Genomic DNA, 18,630 nt, shown 5'->3' with positions numbered 1-18,630 from the left:
CTGTGCCCCATGTGTGTCCAGTACTCTTGGCTTCTTTGCTCCTTAAGTCCTACTGACGAAGTACTGTGTTATACAGGCTTTTGCCAAGAGCTTAGGGAGTGCCCATGGCTCACAAGAGCCAGAGGTAGCAATGAGTGATATTCTCCTCTTGCTTGGTCACACCCTTGGAGAACTTCTTCAGCGGCTGTCCCTCTCTTTCTCAAACCTCATTTACTACAATTTCCCAGGGATCCATTTTCCTGGATGCTTTCTTCCAGAGGTGAAAACTCTAAGCTTCCACCACTTGATAGCAGAGCATCGATAACTTTAGACTAAGCTGGAGCCACACCCTTTAAACCCAAAAAGGTCTGTTAAGTTCCTCTAAGCAGGATTCAGTATCGTAGATCCACAGTGAGAGCACGGGTGCTGTAGGATGGGTACTGCCATTAATAAGGCTAGCATAAATTCTAAAGTCAGACTGTGTCTCTAACGACCAAACCTGGGGTGGAGTTTCTTTTTGATAGAGGATCTGTGAGGAGCATTGGTGAGTCCACGGATGTTCGACGGGACCCTGTAGGGGATGTGCATTGGCCATGGCATGGGGAAGTCACAAGATATCATGTAAAACTAAGCCTGAGGTACCAGCATGTGAAATTTGATCATGGTAGAGCACAGGGCTCTCTAACTGGAATCTCACCAAGTCCAAGGCACATTGAAAGTTTGGGGAGTTACTATTATGGAGCTTGGTATGTGGTTAGGAGTTAGTAAACAGGTATTATAATGATATGTTCTGGCCATAGGCCTCAGCCTGGTTCTACTTTCAGTGGACTGCTGCTGTCTGACACTCACCAATAATAGTTTTGCACACTTGTTACTTTGCTGTAGATTGTACAGCTGGCAGATAGGCACTATTTATTTCTTTATTTTTTGCCACTACAGCATCTCATGTATCCTAGGCTGCTTTTAGACTTGCTGTGTAGCCAAGAATGACCATGAACTCCTGATCTTTTTGTCTCTACTTTTCAAGTTATGGGATAAAGGCGTAAGCTGCTTTGTGTGGTTCACAAAGCGCTGGGGGTCAAGCCCAGGATTTCATGCATGCTTGGCAAACACTCTGACTGAACTGCAACTCCAGCCCCCAGATGAATGGTTTTGAATGGAAGTGCTATGTGGAAAGCAGAGGGAGCGAAGTGTGAGGTGCACAGCTTTAATCCCAGCACTTGGGAGGCAGAGGCAGGTGGATCTCAGTGAGTTTGAGGCCAGCCTGGTCTACAGAGTGAGTGCTAGGACATCAGGGTCACACAGTGAGACCTGTCTCAAAAAAGAAAACAAAAATAAAATAACCACAGAGGTTGGGGGAAGACTGGCTGCCCAGTCAGTGATGACCATTCTGCCTGTTCTCCCTCTCCTTTCCAAGTCAGATCTGCTTGGTTAGGGAGGCAGAGAGAAAACAGGGAGAACAGAGAAATCCATAGAGCTTGCAGGAGGACGTGTGGCAAGCTGCCCCCTGCTTTTTCAGCTAGAAAACTTAGAATCCTGGGTTGTTAGAGTCACACACGGAGAAAGGACTCTCTCTTTCCTGAGCCCTGGTTGGATGCTCAGAGCCCGGTAGCTGGTTCTCCTCTATGTGACCCGAGACATAGGAAAATCCCATCAGCGCATTCGTCTCATGCCCAGGAAGTTTCCCCTTTATTTGGCCCATCCATCTGGTTACTCTTTAAAAATGGAAATTAGATTACCTCACTCTACCTCTGGGAAGAGCCTAGTCCCTGTTTCTTCCCTTTTTTTGGTCAAGCATTAAAAAATGTTCACATTCTTTGATAATAGCGTTGGATGCTTTGAAAATAAATGAGGAAAACAGTATCTTTTTTGAATGTGCCTTTTGCCCTCCACCTCCCTGGGTCTGAGCCACTCCTGGGGCAGGCTGCATGACCCTCTCTGTGAACATGCCCCTGGAAATTTTCCTTCAGGCTGAGGAACCCTCATAGCTGCATGGGGTCAAGTCTACTGCTTTCCTCTTCTGGCTCCTTGCAGCCAGATCCAAGCCAGGCCAGCAGTAAAGAGACATCTGTCCCAGGCCACCTCAGCTCTAGGATTGTGTGCATGATGAAAAGGGCCAAGGAAGTAGCCATTGACCCGGGGCAGAACCATCATAAGGTAGGGGGGTCATTTGTTTGGCTTATACAGTGGTTTAAAATCACAAGTTCTGATACAAAAACCTAGACTTCTAGGTACCCTAAAAAGGTGAGCTATCTGTTGGGAGGTGCAGGCAGAATAACAAACTACTAGCCAGCCTAAACCATTCAGGGAGACCCTGCCTCAAATACGGACCCAAACAAAACATCTGCCCCTGCACAGGCATTCTCTGGCTGCAGCTGTCAGCTGGGTCAGAGTCGTTGAGCATCTGCCTTTAGTTCCTTTCTCCATGCTAGCCAAGGAATCTGACAGTGGGGGGGTGGGGTGGGGTGGAACAGAGGGACATGTTCCTTAAGAGAGGCAGTATGGCTGCGCGGGGTCAGGCCTCAGCTAGACATGTACCAAGCCCCAGAACCCTATTCTTTAGGATTTGGGGGTGGGGGTGGGGCAGTGAATAATAGCTGCCACTGGGGGTCTGCCCAAAATTCCATAGACTGAAAGAAAGGGCTCCACAGGATGAGGGAGAGTGGGACCCAGAGAAAGAAGCATTTCTGAGGTATAGTGCAAAAGGGCCTGAGAAGAGAGAGGCAGCTCCTTCAAGAGAGATTGGAGGGAGTTTAGTTAGAAGGCCCTCACTGGAAGGCTGCCTACAGGTACTAACAACCTGAGGCCTGGGCACTGTCCCTGCCCCCTAAGGACACCCTGCTAGGACTTAGTCTGGACACAGACTATATGGGGGGAGGGGTGCTGAGCTGCAGAAGGAAAGTCTAGAAGGCTCTGTTCTGAAAGTCTCAGGTTCCCATGCACCATCTTCCAGGAGGGTCTTTGTGTTCAAGGGCAGCTAAGGAGTAACAGGACTGAAGGACTGGGGGGATGGGGCTGGAGAAAGGAGCTCAAGTTTGGAGCAGACTGTAGCCACTGAGTAGGAAAGCCACATGCAGCAGAGTTCCCAGACCTTGGTTTTGAATTTGAGGTAAATGGAAGAAATGAGGAAGAGATTTAGAAATGGAAGAAAGCAGAAGAGATTTAGTTTGGAGTGGGGGAGGCGGGAAAGGGGCCTGCCTGAGTGCGTGGGAAGGGGCGCTAACTTTTTCACTGGTTCTCAGTCAGTGAGACCCACTCCACAGGGCTCACCTAAGACCATAGGAGGACACAGAGGTTTACATTACGATTCATAACAGTGGGAAAATTACATACAGTTATAAAGTAGCAACAAAGTAATTTTATGGTGGTGGGGGATCTGTATTAGAAGGGTCACAGCATCAGGAAGATATTATCTGAATCTAGTCTGTACACGGTTGAGCTGGGCAGGACTGTGGAGTAGCAGTGAAGAGGTAAAAGGAGCCACGAGGGTTCAGTTCAGGCAGAGTAGCACTGCAGACTGCTTGGCTGTGGTTTGGGAAGCCCTAAGTATGGGGAACCCTTCCTGTGCAAGGCCCACCAGGGTGACCTCCCTGGTCACATGCAGATTCCCATGACAGGCTAAAGAAATTCTGTCCCTTAGCTGCAGGTGAGACTGTCCCAGTACTAGGAAAATATTAACTGATGCCTGCCCCCACCTCCAGGGACTGAGAACTTTGATTTACAAAGCAAACCACGTCTGCCTTTCCTGTCAGTGGCTGCTCAAGTTGGAGCCTCACCCTCACAGAGCCTGCACTTCAAGGGGAGCTCTGTTCCTCACCTTTGGGCTGCAATCCTCCCATTCCCTGCACACACACATACACACACGCACACGCGCACACACATGCACGCGCACACCTTTTTTGATGATGTATTAAGAGACACAATGAGAAGCAGAGCTGGGGTTCCAGAGGCCAGGTAAGGACCATGACTTGAAGGCTGCATGGATCCTGAGACGTGAGGCCCCTGTCAACCCTTCGACTCTAGGAAGAGAGAGTAACTTGTAGTCTTGCAACTTGCCAGGGCTCGGGGGACAGCAAAAGCTTTAGCCTCTCCCTTTACTAACTTGCTACCTTTGGGCAAATGCCTCAGTACCACAAGTCCCTTCATAAAATGGAGTAGCAATCCTCCCTTGGCTTCTGCCTCAGACCTGGGTGAGCCCGCTGGACCTTGCCTGGGTTACCAGCCAACCCTTCCCCACTCTCTAGTCTTTCCCCTGAGTCCCCTTTCTCTAAGCTTCTAGTACTTTGAGTTTGTATTGTGTGCTCTATCCAGCCTCACACAGGCTCTGCTGGGATTTGCCTACTGTGTAATCTCCCTGTGGCTTTCACAATGAATCGGGGCCCTGGGTCACTGGCAGCTATGCCGCAAGCCAAATTGCAGGACTGTTGGCCTGTGGGTAGGAAAGGATCCACCAGCCTCTAGCGTGTGCAGGCTCAGCCTCACCTGTCTAGCCCTGCAGCCCTGGCCACTGGTTCCTTCATTGACGGATGCTGTTGCACCACGCTAGTGTAAAGGTGCAAAGATAATGACACCTGGCTTCTCTCCGACCCTCGCTATCCTGTGTGATCATATTGGCGTTCTCCACTGAGCCATGTCTCACAGCTTATAGCATTCCCCACGCCCTTGGCTTCATGCTTCTGAGCTTCCTGGCTTTGCAGCTTCTGTTCCTTGCCTGGGACATGCTTGCTTATTGTTTACAGTTCTCCAAGACTCCATTCTGGCATTTCCTTTACCAGAAGACATTCCCATAGCTCCCAGCATGGCTAAGATGCCCCTATTCCCAGACTTTTGCATTACAGCATCAGGGTACAGACCAGTGAGTGGTTCTCAGTCTGTGGGCTGTGACCCCTTTTGATGTTGCATATCAGATATTTAAATTACTATTCACAACGGTAGCAACGTTACTGTTAAGAAGTAGCAGTGAAATAATTTTGTGGTTAGGGTCACCACAACAGGAACTGTGGTAAAGAGTCATAGCATTAGGAAGGTTGAGAACCAGTGTTCTAGACTGTGAGCAGATATGAGTCCTGAGAAGTTTCCTACACTGGCTCCTTACCCAGTCTACTGTTCTTAGAACTTGGGTGTAATTTTGCTATTTCTTATGCCCTGTGGCTTGTCTCCCCAGTGATATACTCTCCAAAACACCCAACAAACCAAGACGGCTTACTTTTCTGGTAGAGAGCACTGGTATTTTATAACTTGAGAGAGACACTGTTGATTGTGGAACCCACTAGCAATGTGCCATCTTCTGCATACTCTGCTGTGAGAGCAGCTGTCTGCCAAGCTCTTGGAGACATGCGGAAGACAGCATGGTTCCTGTCAAGTCAGTGAGCACTTGCAGGCTGGCTGTCCTAGGGAGTTACTGTAAGGACCGTTGCAGGCTGAGATAGATGCTACCCTCCAGCATGGATTCCGCAATGAAGGTAGGACAGACTATGGTGAGAACCTTCCAACAGTGGGGTAGTGAGGGACTGAGTTATACCTAGCTGTCTGTTGAACCTCTAGTTTGCACGCCACCCCTGAACTCTCCGAAGAGTAGGGATTCTTCCTGCAGGAGGAAGGACTGGAATGGGTTTGGAAGGCTGCTGCTGTTGCTGCTGCTGCTGCTGATTACCTGGTGCATCCTAAAGAGTTACTCTGTGTCAGAATTGGGTCAAACTAGCAAACAAAATGTAGCTTTTCCTAGCACCCTGAGACAAGTGTTGCTGCTCTTGCCACTTTTCCAGAGGGTGAGTGACTGCTCAAGCTTCCCAGTTTGCAAGCCATAGCGCCGGTTCCTTGGTCTGGAGTTCCAGGTGAGGCGCTCAGCTGGAAGCAACAACTCTGTATGTGGGTGGGCTGGGGCAGGAACGCCGAGAATAGACAAAGTTCCACAGGAGAGTGATACCACACCAAAGGAGGGGTTTCTCCCACTTCCTCTCTGGATCACAAGGTGGGACCACATCTGTGCAGCAGGCTTTGTCCTACAGTGGGGACTGGGTGCCTATTCAAAGGATCTTACGTCTGCCCTACTCTTGCCTGCTTTGCTGTTCTGTGTCTGTGAGGCCAATGATATGGCCTCTTGACTCTGACACCCCCTCCCTAGCTCACTGAGCCACTGGGGGACGCCCAAAGTGGTGAGCTAGTGGGGGCTCTGGAACCACATTGCTCCTTTTCAGCTGGGAGACCTTGGTGACGTTATATTAACTTCTCTCGTGTCTCAGTTGTTCTTGTTCTAATTTTAAATTACATTTATTTATTTATTTATTTATTTATTTATTTATTTATTTATTTATTTAGCTCATGTGTATGTGCACACACAGGGCACCCGGTGTGCATAGCTTGTGAAAGTCAGATCTCTCTTTTTACCATGTAGGTCTCAGGGATCGAACTCAGGTTGTCTGGCTTGGTAGCAGATGCTTTTGCTCACCAAGCCGTCTCATTGGCCCTGTGTTTCTGGAACTGTAAAATTAGATTAATCGAACCAGTACTTGAGCATTAAGTGACTTAATTGGACAGCAGAATCTCCCAACGGTTTCCGACACATTGTTTATGTAAAACGTTGACTGTTGACATGACCATAATGTTGCGACTGCAGCCAGAGGCTCCAGCACACCGCTCAGAGTCAGTGCTAGATGGTAGATGGGTGCCCAGGCCCTGTCCAGAAGACACCTTAGACCTGTGAGGAGAACCCAAATGTTAATGGCTATGATAGAATAAACCTAAGGTACAGGGTGAACCAGGTCGCTAGGGCCCTCTCCTTGTTTGTTTCCAGTGTTGTCCTTCTGGTTCTCTTGGTGGTGGGGGATACTGGGAGAAAGAGGAGCTGTTGAGTTAACATGAGCTAATGATAGAGCCATCCAAAGATGACCAAGCAAGATGCCTGTGAAGGCCCCAAGCCCTTCCCAAGAAAAAGGATGACAGCTACATGAGTTGCTTGGGAGAGAACAAGAGGGGCAGTGGGTTAGATCCGGAGTGCCAAATACGTTTTCTATCCATGCCAATCACCTTGTTTCTGCCTGTCAGGAGCACTAGGTAGAAAGGGACAGAAGAGGAAGGAAGGAAGGAAGGGGCCCATCCTGGGTCAGGGGCATCTGCCATGGCTTTGGGAAAGAGTAGCTCTCAGCCACCCACTCATCATATGGACTTGGGCTTAAGGTCCTCAGTAACGAGACTTACACACATACGAGGCTGTGGGGATGGAGGGAGCTGGGTGCAGTGGTGGCTGCTGGGAGGTGATGAGTGGTCCAGGGGCAGCGCTGGCTGAGTTGGCAAGAGGAGAGGGGGAACGTCTTAGGGAGAGATGCCAAGTGCCCCAAACCCCTGACGGGTCTTGCATTACTAACACACAGGCTGTGGGTCAGCAGGGGAAGCATCCCATTTCTGGGAATTGTACAGAAGGGAAGGGCAGCTCCTGGAATGCAGAGCTGTTTCCTCCACGCGGGTTGGGTTGCTCCCCCTAGCGTGTCCTCATCCCCCAGTGCTGGGCACACCCAGACATCACAGAGATGAGACTAGCTTCTCAGGACTGATTCAGTTCCCTGTGAACTCGTTGTCCTCCTCTCCCAGCCTGCGTTACTTAGAAAACCCAGCCCAACTGCTGGGCTGAGGGGGAATCTTTAAAACCACTAGTGCCAAAATAGAGAGGTTAAAAGAATGTTGAGTATCAGTTGGTGGCATCTCTGGGGTACTTGTACCCTTGCTGCGGCCTCTTAACAATCTGTGGCCTTGTTGTCAATGTCAGGGAAGCTACCACAGGGTGGACAATGGCCCTGGTTTGAATCACAGTGGCAGGTGAATCTGTGTGAGGCTACAAATGAATTCGAGGTCCGCCGACGAATGGCACTTCGAAGCACAACTTTTAGCATCTGATCAGTCCACAGCAAAGGCCAGCTAAGGAATGACAGTTGCTACCACTCTGGGCACTGTTGGTTTTAGTGTTAGGTGGTAGGTGGGTCCCTGGGTGTCCAGGGACCTCCTCAGACCCATTTGATGGTGTCTGCCGCCAGCACTGTTTCTTTTGCATGCACAGCTCTCTTGGGACAGTGGACAGTGGTTTGGGGCTAGTCTTCTGGGAAACAAGCTCTGTGGAATCTATAGAACCTGGGAAGAAGGGAGCAGACTGTTGTCCTGGGCATCCTCTCTCCTTCCTGTGCACAGGTGCCCTTAGACCCATGCAGGACAAGGAATTCAACCAAGTCACCGGAACCTAGTAGGTTGGAAGAGCAAGCAGGGCAGGTTAGTTTCCCTGTCATTGCACATATGCCTTTGCTCTGGCACCTTTCGTGCTATTTCCACTGGGGAAATGGAGGCTCTAAGAGATGAAGAAGTTTCATCATGGGGCATCATCTGCCCGGCCACAGAATCAAGTCTGCTACTGACCCCCTAGGCTGCCATACTGACAGCCACTGAGCTCTTGTTTCCAGATTGTCTCAGACATACCCTCTACACTTCCTTTGTCTGTCTGTCTGCCTGCCTGCCTATCTATCTATCTATCCATCTATCTATCTATTATCTATCTATCAATATCATCTATCTACTCACTTTATATGTGTGTGACGATTTTGCTTGCATTGGTGGCTCTGCACCATATGTGTACCATGTGTGCCCGAGGAAGACAGAAGAGGGCATTGGGTCTCCTGAACTAGAGTTGCAGATGTTTATGAGCCACCATGTAGATTTTGGGAATTGATCCTGGGTCCTCTGAAAGAGCAGCCAGTGATCTTAATAGCAGAACCATCTCTACGGCCCCCTGTACCCACCATGCTTTGAAACTTGCTGAGTGACAAGGTTATGTTGGCGTCACCTGCTTCTTAGGGGGTGTGTGTGTGTGTGTGTGTGTGTGTGTGTGTGTGTGTGAGAGAGAGAGAGAGAGAGAGAGAGAGAGAGAGAGAGAGAGAGAGAGCTGGCACAAGAGAGGGCAGAGAGGGTAGAAGGCTAAATGGGGCAGGATGGAGTGGCTAGAGGGTACACAGACCCCTCCAGCCCTGTGAGGCAGTGGCAAGGTATGGCTGTCATCCCAATGGAGCTGATGTTCTGCTTGGGAAGGTGGTTCTGGAATTCAGAAAATAATTCCATGTAAAATGGTTTTATGAGTAAAGAAAAAGGGGTTAGAGGGGACATGACACCAACGACAGTACCCCTCCCCCAAAGCGTACTTCTCAATTTAAAGATGCTTGAGGTTTTCTATACATGTTATTAAAATCATTTTCAAAAGGAACATGGAGGACCTTTTAGGAGGAAGTTTCTGGTGGAGTAATGGTTTAGGCTGCTGGTGCAGCCTGTGGGCTGGGTGGGGCTCTGGGAGCAACGGTTGCCGTGGGAACCAGCTCAGCTACCTTCACTGCCAATTGGCTGCTGTTCCAAAAGTTGGTTCCTATGTGGAGGGTGTTGGAACCTCAGAGCCTTTCCCATGGAAACAATGCCCTAAATGGTGGGCGACATTCCCACACAGGCCCACATCATCTTGCTGTAATGGAGATGAAGTGGCAGCGCGACTTCAAATGAGGAAAGAGGACGCGGCTAGGAATCACGTGACTGAGATGGGCCGTTCTTGCTCCTGGGAGCAAAGTAAGCAGGCAAGAGAGAATGTGTGCCTTCTCTGAGTTTGACATTTTTTAGCGCCATTTCGTTTCATGCTTAGAGCAGATCCCAAGGCCTGGAAAGGAAGCTTGCCCGAGATTATACAACTGGAAAGAAACACGAAAGATGAGTGACAAACTGTGATGAGAAACCATACTTAAGCTTCCTCCCTACCTTCAAGGGCCACCTACAGTTCCGCAAAGCAAAGGACTAACACTCAACAGTGATTTCCACCAGAAGAGCAGAGCACTGGGGCTATAAGCAGTTTGCTCCACGGCTATCCAGCAACCGAGTTTGCCGTGGAGACTTTAGTCAGAGCCTTTGAGTGGGGTTTAAGAATCTCTTTCCCTGTACCATACGGAGACCAGCTTATTTTGTAGAAGTAAGGCGTGTAACCTGTCATCTTCATGATTCCATTTACGAAGACTTCATTTGGTCTGATTTTTTTTTTTTTCTGGGTGAAAAACATATTCCCCATCTCCCCCACCCCACACCAAGAGAAGACACACAGCTAAAAACACTTCTGTATTGGGGAGCTTTCCGGATCCATTTTGTCCTGGCGAGCCTTTTGGCTTTTACACTTATTCCTTATCTGTGCGATTCATCTGACCCCTTGGATACAGTCCCAGTGCCTGGCCGAGAGGATTTCCCTTAGTCCTGTGTATGCTGAGGCCAACTCTGAGGTTGGCAGTTTGTCTAAGTTTTTTTTTTTTTTTTTTTTTAAATGCCAGAGCTTTTAAGCCCGAGTGCATTCAGTCTGTTCTGTGTCAGGTTTTGTGAGGACAGGGGGTAGGGTAGGGGTGGGGGACACCAAGAGCCCATGCCCTTGGGTGATAATTGGTGTGTAGAAGATTCCCAGTGTGATGGTGGCTTCTTCATGGGGACCATGGAGCTCAAAGCACGAGGTAGAGGCTATGTCTGCTCTGGAATGTGCGTCCTGGGCCTGGGCTGACTGAGTTGGCTATGTCCCCTCTGCATACTGTTGTTTACATACATTGGGCATCATGACTATAGGGACACACCGGGAGAGCAAAAGCTGGTTGGGGTGACAGAAGCGTGTGTCTGCTGCACAGGCGTGGCTGGAGTGGTCACTGAGGGTTACTGGTGACAGGTTAGATGCTCAGTAACGCCTAGGTGACCCATCAGATGTGGATGATATGAAAGGGATTTTTAGCCTGTGAGACCCTGTTCTACTGAGCCCCACTTAGAAGGAAACTCCCATAGACAGGAACCCCGGGTCTGATGAGGTTCCCTGCAGCCCGGGGTTCCTCCATCACTGAGGCTGACCAGAGTACCACAAAAAGGAGGGGGCCCTCATCTGACCACTTCCTACCAGCTGCCTTAGCACCGAGAGGCTGTTTATGGCAAGTCCTCAGGTAGTTCTGCTGTGGGTGGTCTGAACTCTGACTCGAAGGTCAAGTTTGAGTCCTCTGTGACTAATGTGTGTCTTACCCTGTGTTCTCTGAAGAACCCAACAGAAATGGCTATATTTCCTCATCCTTTTCCACCTCTTAGAGGCGCTCACTCATGTGGCTTCCAGCAGAGAATGGAAACATCTCTTCTTCACAGCCCTTGAGCCCTGGCCGTGTCGCTGTCCACAGGGGAGAGGACAGTAGCTGTTAAAAAGGGGCAGGGGCACCAGGCTTCCCTGACCAGAGAGGCAAAGAAAAGATGTCTGTCTTTCCTACCTGCCCGTGTTTCTGTGGTCCCACGACTCTCCTTCGACCCTTGTGTATGGGCACAGACAGACCCTACCATAGCTCATCCCCATTGTTGATTCTGGGGCTGCAGCCACACCCAACTCCAACACTCAAAGAGCTTACATGAAAGAGGAAAGAATATTTTCAGGTAGCTGAACGTTTTACTTTGTGAGGGATGTTAATACCGTCAAATTGTTTCGGTACGCAAATCTACTAAGTCATCCATTAGTATCCAAGGCAGGGTCAGGTGGTTTCAAGACCCCCCACATCTGTAGCCCCTCAAGTCCCTCATATAAAATATTATGGTACCTTCTCATATACTTTAATATTGCCTCTGTATTACTTACATGCCCAATACAGTGTATATGCTACGTAAATAATGATATCACAGCACTTAAGGAATAATGGGAAGAAAAATGGTCCATATATGTCAGGGGAAAAATATTTAAAGGCAGGTTATCACATATTTTAGGCTAGGCTCCAATTTACTCTAAGGGCTACCTCCGACTTTTGACCTTCTTGCGTCCACCTCCCCAGCACTGGAGTCACAGGCAGGCATCACATATCCGGTTTGCAGGTGCTGGGGGTTAGGTGAGCGCTAAGTGAGCTAAGTGAGTGAGCGCTCTGCCAACCCAGCTACAGAGCCAACCTCAGAGACTTTGCTTTCCGATGCAAACATGCTTTATTACCACATATACAAGCGATAGCAGAGTGACAAGCCTGAGTGTCTGTATCGTGACACAATGGTAGTAATTCAGCATCCAGGGTGGAGGGAAGGCTGAGGAGTACAACAGACTGTTCCCACGGTGATCCTCTTAGACCGAGGGGGCCCAGGTGCAGCATCTTTTCAAGTCTGGTCCACGCTGATCTCAGTCCGTCAGGCTGGAGGGAAAGAGCCCTGCTGCTTCTGTGCTTAGAATCAAGAGGGAAGCTTTCCGTTTCTTACTGATCTGTTTCCCAGGGAAGGTTGGTTGCTATTGTTTGAGGAGGGAGCCTTTAGTCTTTCCTGGTTTCTCTCTAGTTCTGTGGACAGTTCCCAAAGCCTGTGCCAGCTTCAGCTAAGGCCAGTGAAACACTGGCCATTTTCACTAACGGTGTGTTAAGACCAGTAATTTCCCGTCTAAGGCCTGCTGCTCATCCTTAGCGGGTACCTGGGCACCTGATTCCCCATTGTCCTTACCAACGAAGGTCAGAGTGGCCATTCTAGATCTCCAGGGCTTCTCTTTCAAATAAAATCGAAAATAGTTGCAAAATGGTTGGCTGAATCTGTAAATGTGGACCTCATGGCTAAGGAGGTTTCACTGTGTGTGTGTGTGTGTGTGTGTGTGTGTGTGTGTGTGTGTGTGTGTGTGTATCTCATGGAAACAGGCACGGGAAATCAAAGTGCCCTGCAGTCTGATTCTGGAAGAGCCACCTTCCAGACCTTGTTGTTCTGGGATCCGCCCCTGGGTGGGGCAGTCAGGGATGGGTGCCTTTCTGGAACAGTGACAGTGTAACTTTGCTGCTGTTTTGAGATCTGGTGTTTTTCCATACATAATAAAAAACCTTTTTTTTTTTTAGGTTTGCTAACCATTCTGTTTTGGTTTTGTTTCTATGTATGCATGAGGGTTCCCTGTGTATCCCAGGTTTGCTTGAACTTGTGAACCTACTGCCCTAGCCTCACCAGTACAGTTGTACTTAGCCACACCCAGTTGCCTGATTGCTATGTTTATCTGTCTTCCTCCCCTTCTTTCCCCCAACATTTAAATTATTCATACCTCCGTCTCCCCATTCCTAACATTTTTGTGACATTCCCTGACTAGATTTTTTTTCTTGCAATAAATTCTCACCTGATAAGAGTGTAAAAGAGGGGATGCCCCTTTTTAATTTTGATCCGCCTCTGAAGGCATATTCTCAGCCCAGCTTGGAGAGGTTTGTCTCCTTCCTCCCTTCAGCAAGGCACGCACTTCCCCCATACTTTGGGGGAGTCCTAAATGTCAACATCAGGTTTCAGTGACTGCAAAGGATCAGCAACAGTGCTGGCTTTTAGCCACATGCAAATCAACACAGCCACATAACCCACATTTTTTGTGACTACTGGCTTGTCACAGCCTAGAGTTGAAGATCTCGTAGAGCTGGAAATAATTATAAAAAAACCTCTTGAACTAGCTTGCTAGTTTGATACAGAAGGAGACTGTGATTTGGGGGTGCAGGTACAGTGGTCTTCCATGTAGTAGAGTCTGAACCCCAGCCCCCTGCTTTTCTATACAAGCATAGGTTTCTCTGCTACACCCCAGCCTCTGTCTAACCCCAGAGTAGCACTAGTGTGTGTGTGTGAGTGTGTGTGAGTGTGTGTGTGTGTTTCATCTGTACAGAGATAGGAGCAAGCTCCTACTTCCTCAACGGTTAGAATTGTTTTTTTATTTTTTATGCTGCTTGGACATGGCCAGCCAGCAGCACGTCCTGCTTTCCCTGCCAGGGCCTTCAGTGGGCAGTTTTTGTTCGTACGAGCACTCCTAATTGTTCTTTTAAAAATATTGTTATTAATTCTTCGAGACTCTCATGCAGTGCGTCTTGATCATATTCACCCCCCTTCCTGTTCCTCCCACAACTACCCTCTCTACCCTCACCTCCCTACCCACTCAGCTTTGAGTCTCTCTTCTTCCTCTTCTCCTCCTCCTCTTTCTGTGGAATCTGGTTTGTTACCCAACTACTCTTGGGCGTGGGGGCTGCTCTGGTGTGTGGTTAACTCACCAGAAGGCTGACTCTCCTCCTAGCAGCTATCAGATGTCAATAGCAGACTGGAGAGGTGCCTCAGAGGTTAAGAGTGGTGACTGTTCTTCCAGAGGACCAGGGTTCAATTCCCAGCCCTCACATGACAGCTCACAACTGTCTGTAACTCCAGTTCCAGTGCATCTGATGCCCTCACACAGACATGCATGCAGGCGAAACACCAATGCACATAAAATAAAAATAAATACACACACACACACACACACACACACACACACACACACATCAATGGTTCCTACTAAGCTAATGGTAGCATTTGGTGGGATTTACCTGGCTTGACCTTGCTCAGGTCCTATGCATAGCATGCTGTGAGTTCATGTATGCAAGTGCCCCACTGTCTCTGGAAAATACTTTCATTGAAGCCATCCACCACCACTGGATCGTACAGACTGTTTTCCCCTCGCCACTGTGTGATTCTGCTGCTGGACTACTGGAGGCTGACAGCACTCCCACTGAGTCTCTTCTTGGTTTTCTGATTGTTCCTTCTATGATCTCTGCCAGCCCTTCTCTCTGGCACCCTGTGACACCATTTCCCAAGGTCATTCACTCTTCACCCTCTCTGTCACCTCTTCGCAGTCAGTCCTGACCTGTGAAGACCCCATTGTTCTTCAGAACCATCCACTCACATTTCCAGCTGTCTCCTCTCTGCCTTAGCTGTGGGACCTCTAGGGGAAGCCCGCCCAGTGCTTTCTGGAATGTTTATCAATGTCTCTAGCCTCTACCCACTAGGAGCCAGTGGTACCTAGAAACATCCAGACATTGAAGATATCCTGGAGTAGGGGAGAGAACTGCCTTTGGCCGAGAACCATCACCATGTAGCATATAGCATGTAGCATGTAGCATTACTGATGAGAGCTGAACATTATACATTTCCCGATGTTTCACAGACAGCACACACCCTTGGCCTAGGTTCTGCGAGGCAAGCATCCGAATGTGTGATTTTTTTCCCCCCCTAACTCTTTTGTGCACTTTGCATCCCTCTGTGCCCAGTTTCCGCTTCCTCTCTACTGCCCTGAGTGGAAACCCATACAGTGCAGATCACACTTAACAGTCATCGCTATGCAAAAGTCAGCCTAGGTATGTTCTACTGTAAGTCATGTGGCAGGGCAAGGCAGAGCAAGGGCTCCAGGTGAGATTCCTGACTGATAAAGTACTAAAAGGTGGAGGGAAAGGCAGCAGGGCTGAGTTGGGAGGGGCCTCCCAGAGCACAGCCGTGCTAATGTCCTCTTTGTCCTCTGCACTCGACAATGGCCTCAGCACTTTCTCAGCAGCACAGTCCAGTGGATGAGAGATGCTCTAGTTGATAAGAGATGTGAGAGGTGAACATGTCTGCTCTATCTGCTCAGCCCGGAGCCCTCTTACTTACACGCATCATTCTGGGGGCAGAGGCTAGCTGTGAGGGAAGTCCCTTGGCACGGCTTTTGGCTGTACTCATTAAAGATCGGTAGCATGTATAAAATTCTTGCAAACTGAAAAAAAAAAAAAAGATCGGTAGCATGGTGTGAATAAGACCAGAACTGGCACGTAGTTGCTGTTCAGCATATAATGGTGAACGGACCATTTGAACAGTGGCCGTCTCAGGGTGGTAAGGTCATGCGTGACAAAGCTCACACTCCTTTGCCTTGCTTCATATTCAAATCTACTGTTGGGAGTCTGTGTTCCTTTAGAACCAAACAGATGAATAGTTCTTCTCAACTCAGGAAAGATAGCCCATGAATATTTTCGCCTAGTTCAAAAGGAAAAGTTCCTTCCCTCATTTCATGTGTCCTTCTTCCCTAGGTCTGACTACCAGAAGCATGGCGACCAGCGCTGTTCCCAGTGACAACCTTCCCACATATAAACTGGTAGTGGTGGGAGATGGCGGTGTGGGCAAGAGTGCTCTCACTATTCAGTTTTTCCAGAAGATCTTCGTGCCTGACTACGACCCCACCATTGAAGACTCCTACCTGAAGCATACAGAGATCGACAATCAATGGGCCATCTTGGACGGTGAGACCTGATGACAGCCTTGCATGGGGTGGGTGGTTACATGGGGAAGATCAGGGAAATTTGATAGGCTTTAGTGGGGCAACATGGTTTCCTGTTATTGTAAGATGGTTGCTATGAGGTAATATGCAGCTTCCTGGGGAGAATTCTAGATAGAGCTCATATCTTGCTAGAGTGCTTAAAGACCTTAGTGGCAATGAAAGTGGACACCAAGCAAGGCCAGGGTGGGATCCTGACAGCTCAGAAATGCTATGTCAGGTGTTGCTTGCTTGAGCAGACGTACTGATGACAGGTATAGAAGTTCAAACTAATAAAAGTGGAGAAACTAGAGTTCGTTCTCTTCTCTCTCTCTCTCTCTCTCTCTCTCTCTCTCTCTCTCTCTCTCTCTCTCTCTCTCTCAGATTTATTAAGGAAAGCTGAGAACGAACTCCCAAGAATAGGAGTTGCTCAAAATGCCTGAAAAATTATTTCTTAATGTCTTAGTCAGGGTTCCTACTCCTGCACAAACATCATGATCAAGAAGCAAGTTGGGAAGGAAAGGGTTTATTCAGCTTACACTTCCACATTGCTGTTCATCACCAAAGACTAGAACTCAAGCAGGTCAGGAAGCAGGAGCTGATGCAGAGGCCATGGAGGGATGTTACTCACTGGCTTGCTTCCCCTGCCTTGCTCAGCTTGCTCTCTTATAGAACCTTAGACCACCAGCCCAGGGACGACACCACCCACAATGGGTTGAGTCCTCCCACCATGATCACTAGTTGAGAAAACATCTTACAACTGGGTCTTATGGAGGCATTTCCTCAACTGAGGCTCTTTTCTCTGTGATAACTCCAGCTTGTGTCAAGTTGACACATGAAATCAGCCAGTTCACTCAATAACCAGAGTTTACTTAGGAAGTGTTGGATCTCCTTTGTTGGGAGATCTTACATCTGGTCAAAATTAGTGTGGTGATCAAGGAACTTACTGGAAACGTGAATTCCCAGGCCCTTCTCATTCTGAAACCTGGAGGATAAAGGACTGTGGCTTGTTTTTAGCACACCCTGCAGGGACTGCTGAAGCTGGAGGCCACTCACTGCTCTAGATTCCCACTGGTCATGATTTTCTATTGCCCAAGTCTCTTTCCTAAACAAAGGCCCATTAATCCCAGGCTGCTGGTCTAAGAGAACTTGGGAAGCTGCCGACTTACAAGGTTCTTTCTTTCAGATAAATGCGGTTTCCAAATATTTTTCTCAGTTTGTGTCTTGTTTCCCATTCTCAAGACAGTTTCTTTCAAAGACTAGACGTCTCTGTTTTGACGATGTTTAGTTTATTCGTTCTTTTACAGAGTGTGCTCTTGGTATTTTGTCTAAGAAATCTTTGCTTAACCCAAGGTCACAACAGTACTTCTCATGGTTTCTCCTTGAGTTTGTTGGGGTTTTTCATTTCGGTTTTGGCCTATTCTGTATACTTTGTGTGGGAACAAGTCTCCCAGAGTTCCCTGTCGAAGAGATTCTTCCTTCCAGCTCCCAGTTGCCTTCGTCCCTCTACTGACAACCAATTCCCTGTGCAATCTGTGTTTGGTCTGGATGTCTAATTTAAGACAAATTACCATCGCCTTAACAGTTATAACGTTATAATAAACTCAGTAGTCAAAGCCATGAGAATGGATTATAGACACAGTTAAAGTTTCTGATTTTGTTCGGGATAATGTTAAATTTGTATACAACCTGAAGGACTTTTTGTATTGTTTGGTACTGAGTCTGGGACTTTAACTTAAGCTGTGCAAATGACAGAGCCCCGAGCCACATCCTCAGCCTTGAGAACTGATGTCTTAGCTGACAGAGCCGAGCCTTTTAACCTGTGGACACATTCTGACTCTCTGTTTATTTACATCTTTTTAAATAATCTTTCAATTGTTTTGTACCTTCAGACACTTAGGTCTCTTATGTACATTTTGTCAGAGTTCTACTTACATCTGCATTGATGTTGTGGTAAATGTTTTTAATTTCAGCTATGGTCGTTTGCTATTAGAATAGATAAATGATTTCTAATTAATTTTTAAAATAAGTTTAAGATAGCTTATGAAGGAACGGGTTTCATTGAGGCATTTTTAACATATTTCATTATATGTAATTTGTTCTACTCTACTCCTCGCCCTGCACTGCATTCCCTGTGCCTGCTGAACCCCCCCCCCCCACTGGAATTGGTGTCTTTATATTAACTGGTGTCTTTATATTAATCACACAGCCTGCTGGTTATTGGCTTTACTGGCTCTTTGTGAGATTCCGTTTCCTGAGATGATCAAGCTGTGGTAGAGGCAGTTTTCTTTTCTGATCTGAATGGTTTTTACTTCTTTTTCTTGCCTTATTTAAGTGACTCAGCCTCCAGCCCTAATGCTGAGTGACCTAATAAGACATCCCTGCGGTGATCCTAAGGGAGTGGTCGGTCTTCTGGCCCGAGTTGAATGGTAACTGTAGATCTGTTTGGTGGAGACGCTCTTTATCAGGTTAAGGAAGCTCCTTGCAGAGGAGTTTCAATCAGGAAAGGATGCTGATGCGGTCAAACACCTTCTCTGGCTGATATAATCGTGTGACTTTTTAAAAAATATTTGTTA

The 18,630-nt window shown here is 48.0% G+C and overlaps 1 protein-coding gene across 6 annotated transcripts in view; it reads left to right on the top strand.

Moving 5' to 3' along the window:
• The window catches only part of Mras (muscle RAS oncogene homolog), a 53,684-nt gene that overhangs the window by 10,037 nt on the left and 25,017 nt on the right, over positions 1 to 18,630 (top strand). For all 6 annotated transcript variants that reach the window (NM_001388501.2, NM_012981.3, XM_087560551.1 and 3 more), the window contains 1 exon segment: positions 15,831 to 16,040. In NM_001388501.2, the coding sequence (NP_001375430.1) occupies positions 15,848 to 16,040 (193 nt within the window). In that variant the 5' untranslated portion in view covers positions 15,831 to 15,847.

Source organism: Rattus norvegicus, chromosome 8 (assembly GCF_021556685.1).
Source record: "Rattus norvegicus strain SHRSP/BbbUtx chromosome 8, alternate assembly SHRSP_T2T, whole genome shotgun sequence".
Classification (NCBI taxonomy): Eukaryota; Metazoa; Chordata; class Mammalia; order Rodentia; family Muridae; genus Rattus; species Rattus norvegicus.
This window is presented reverse-complemented; position numbering and strand designations above follow the sequence as displayed.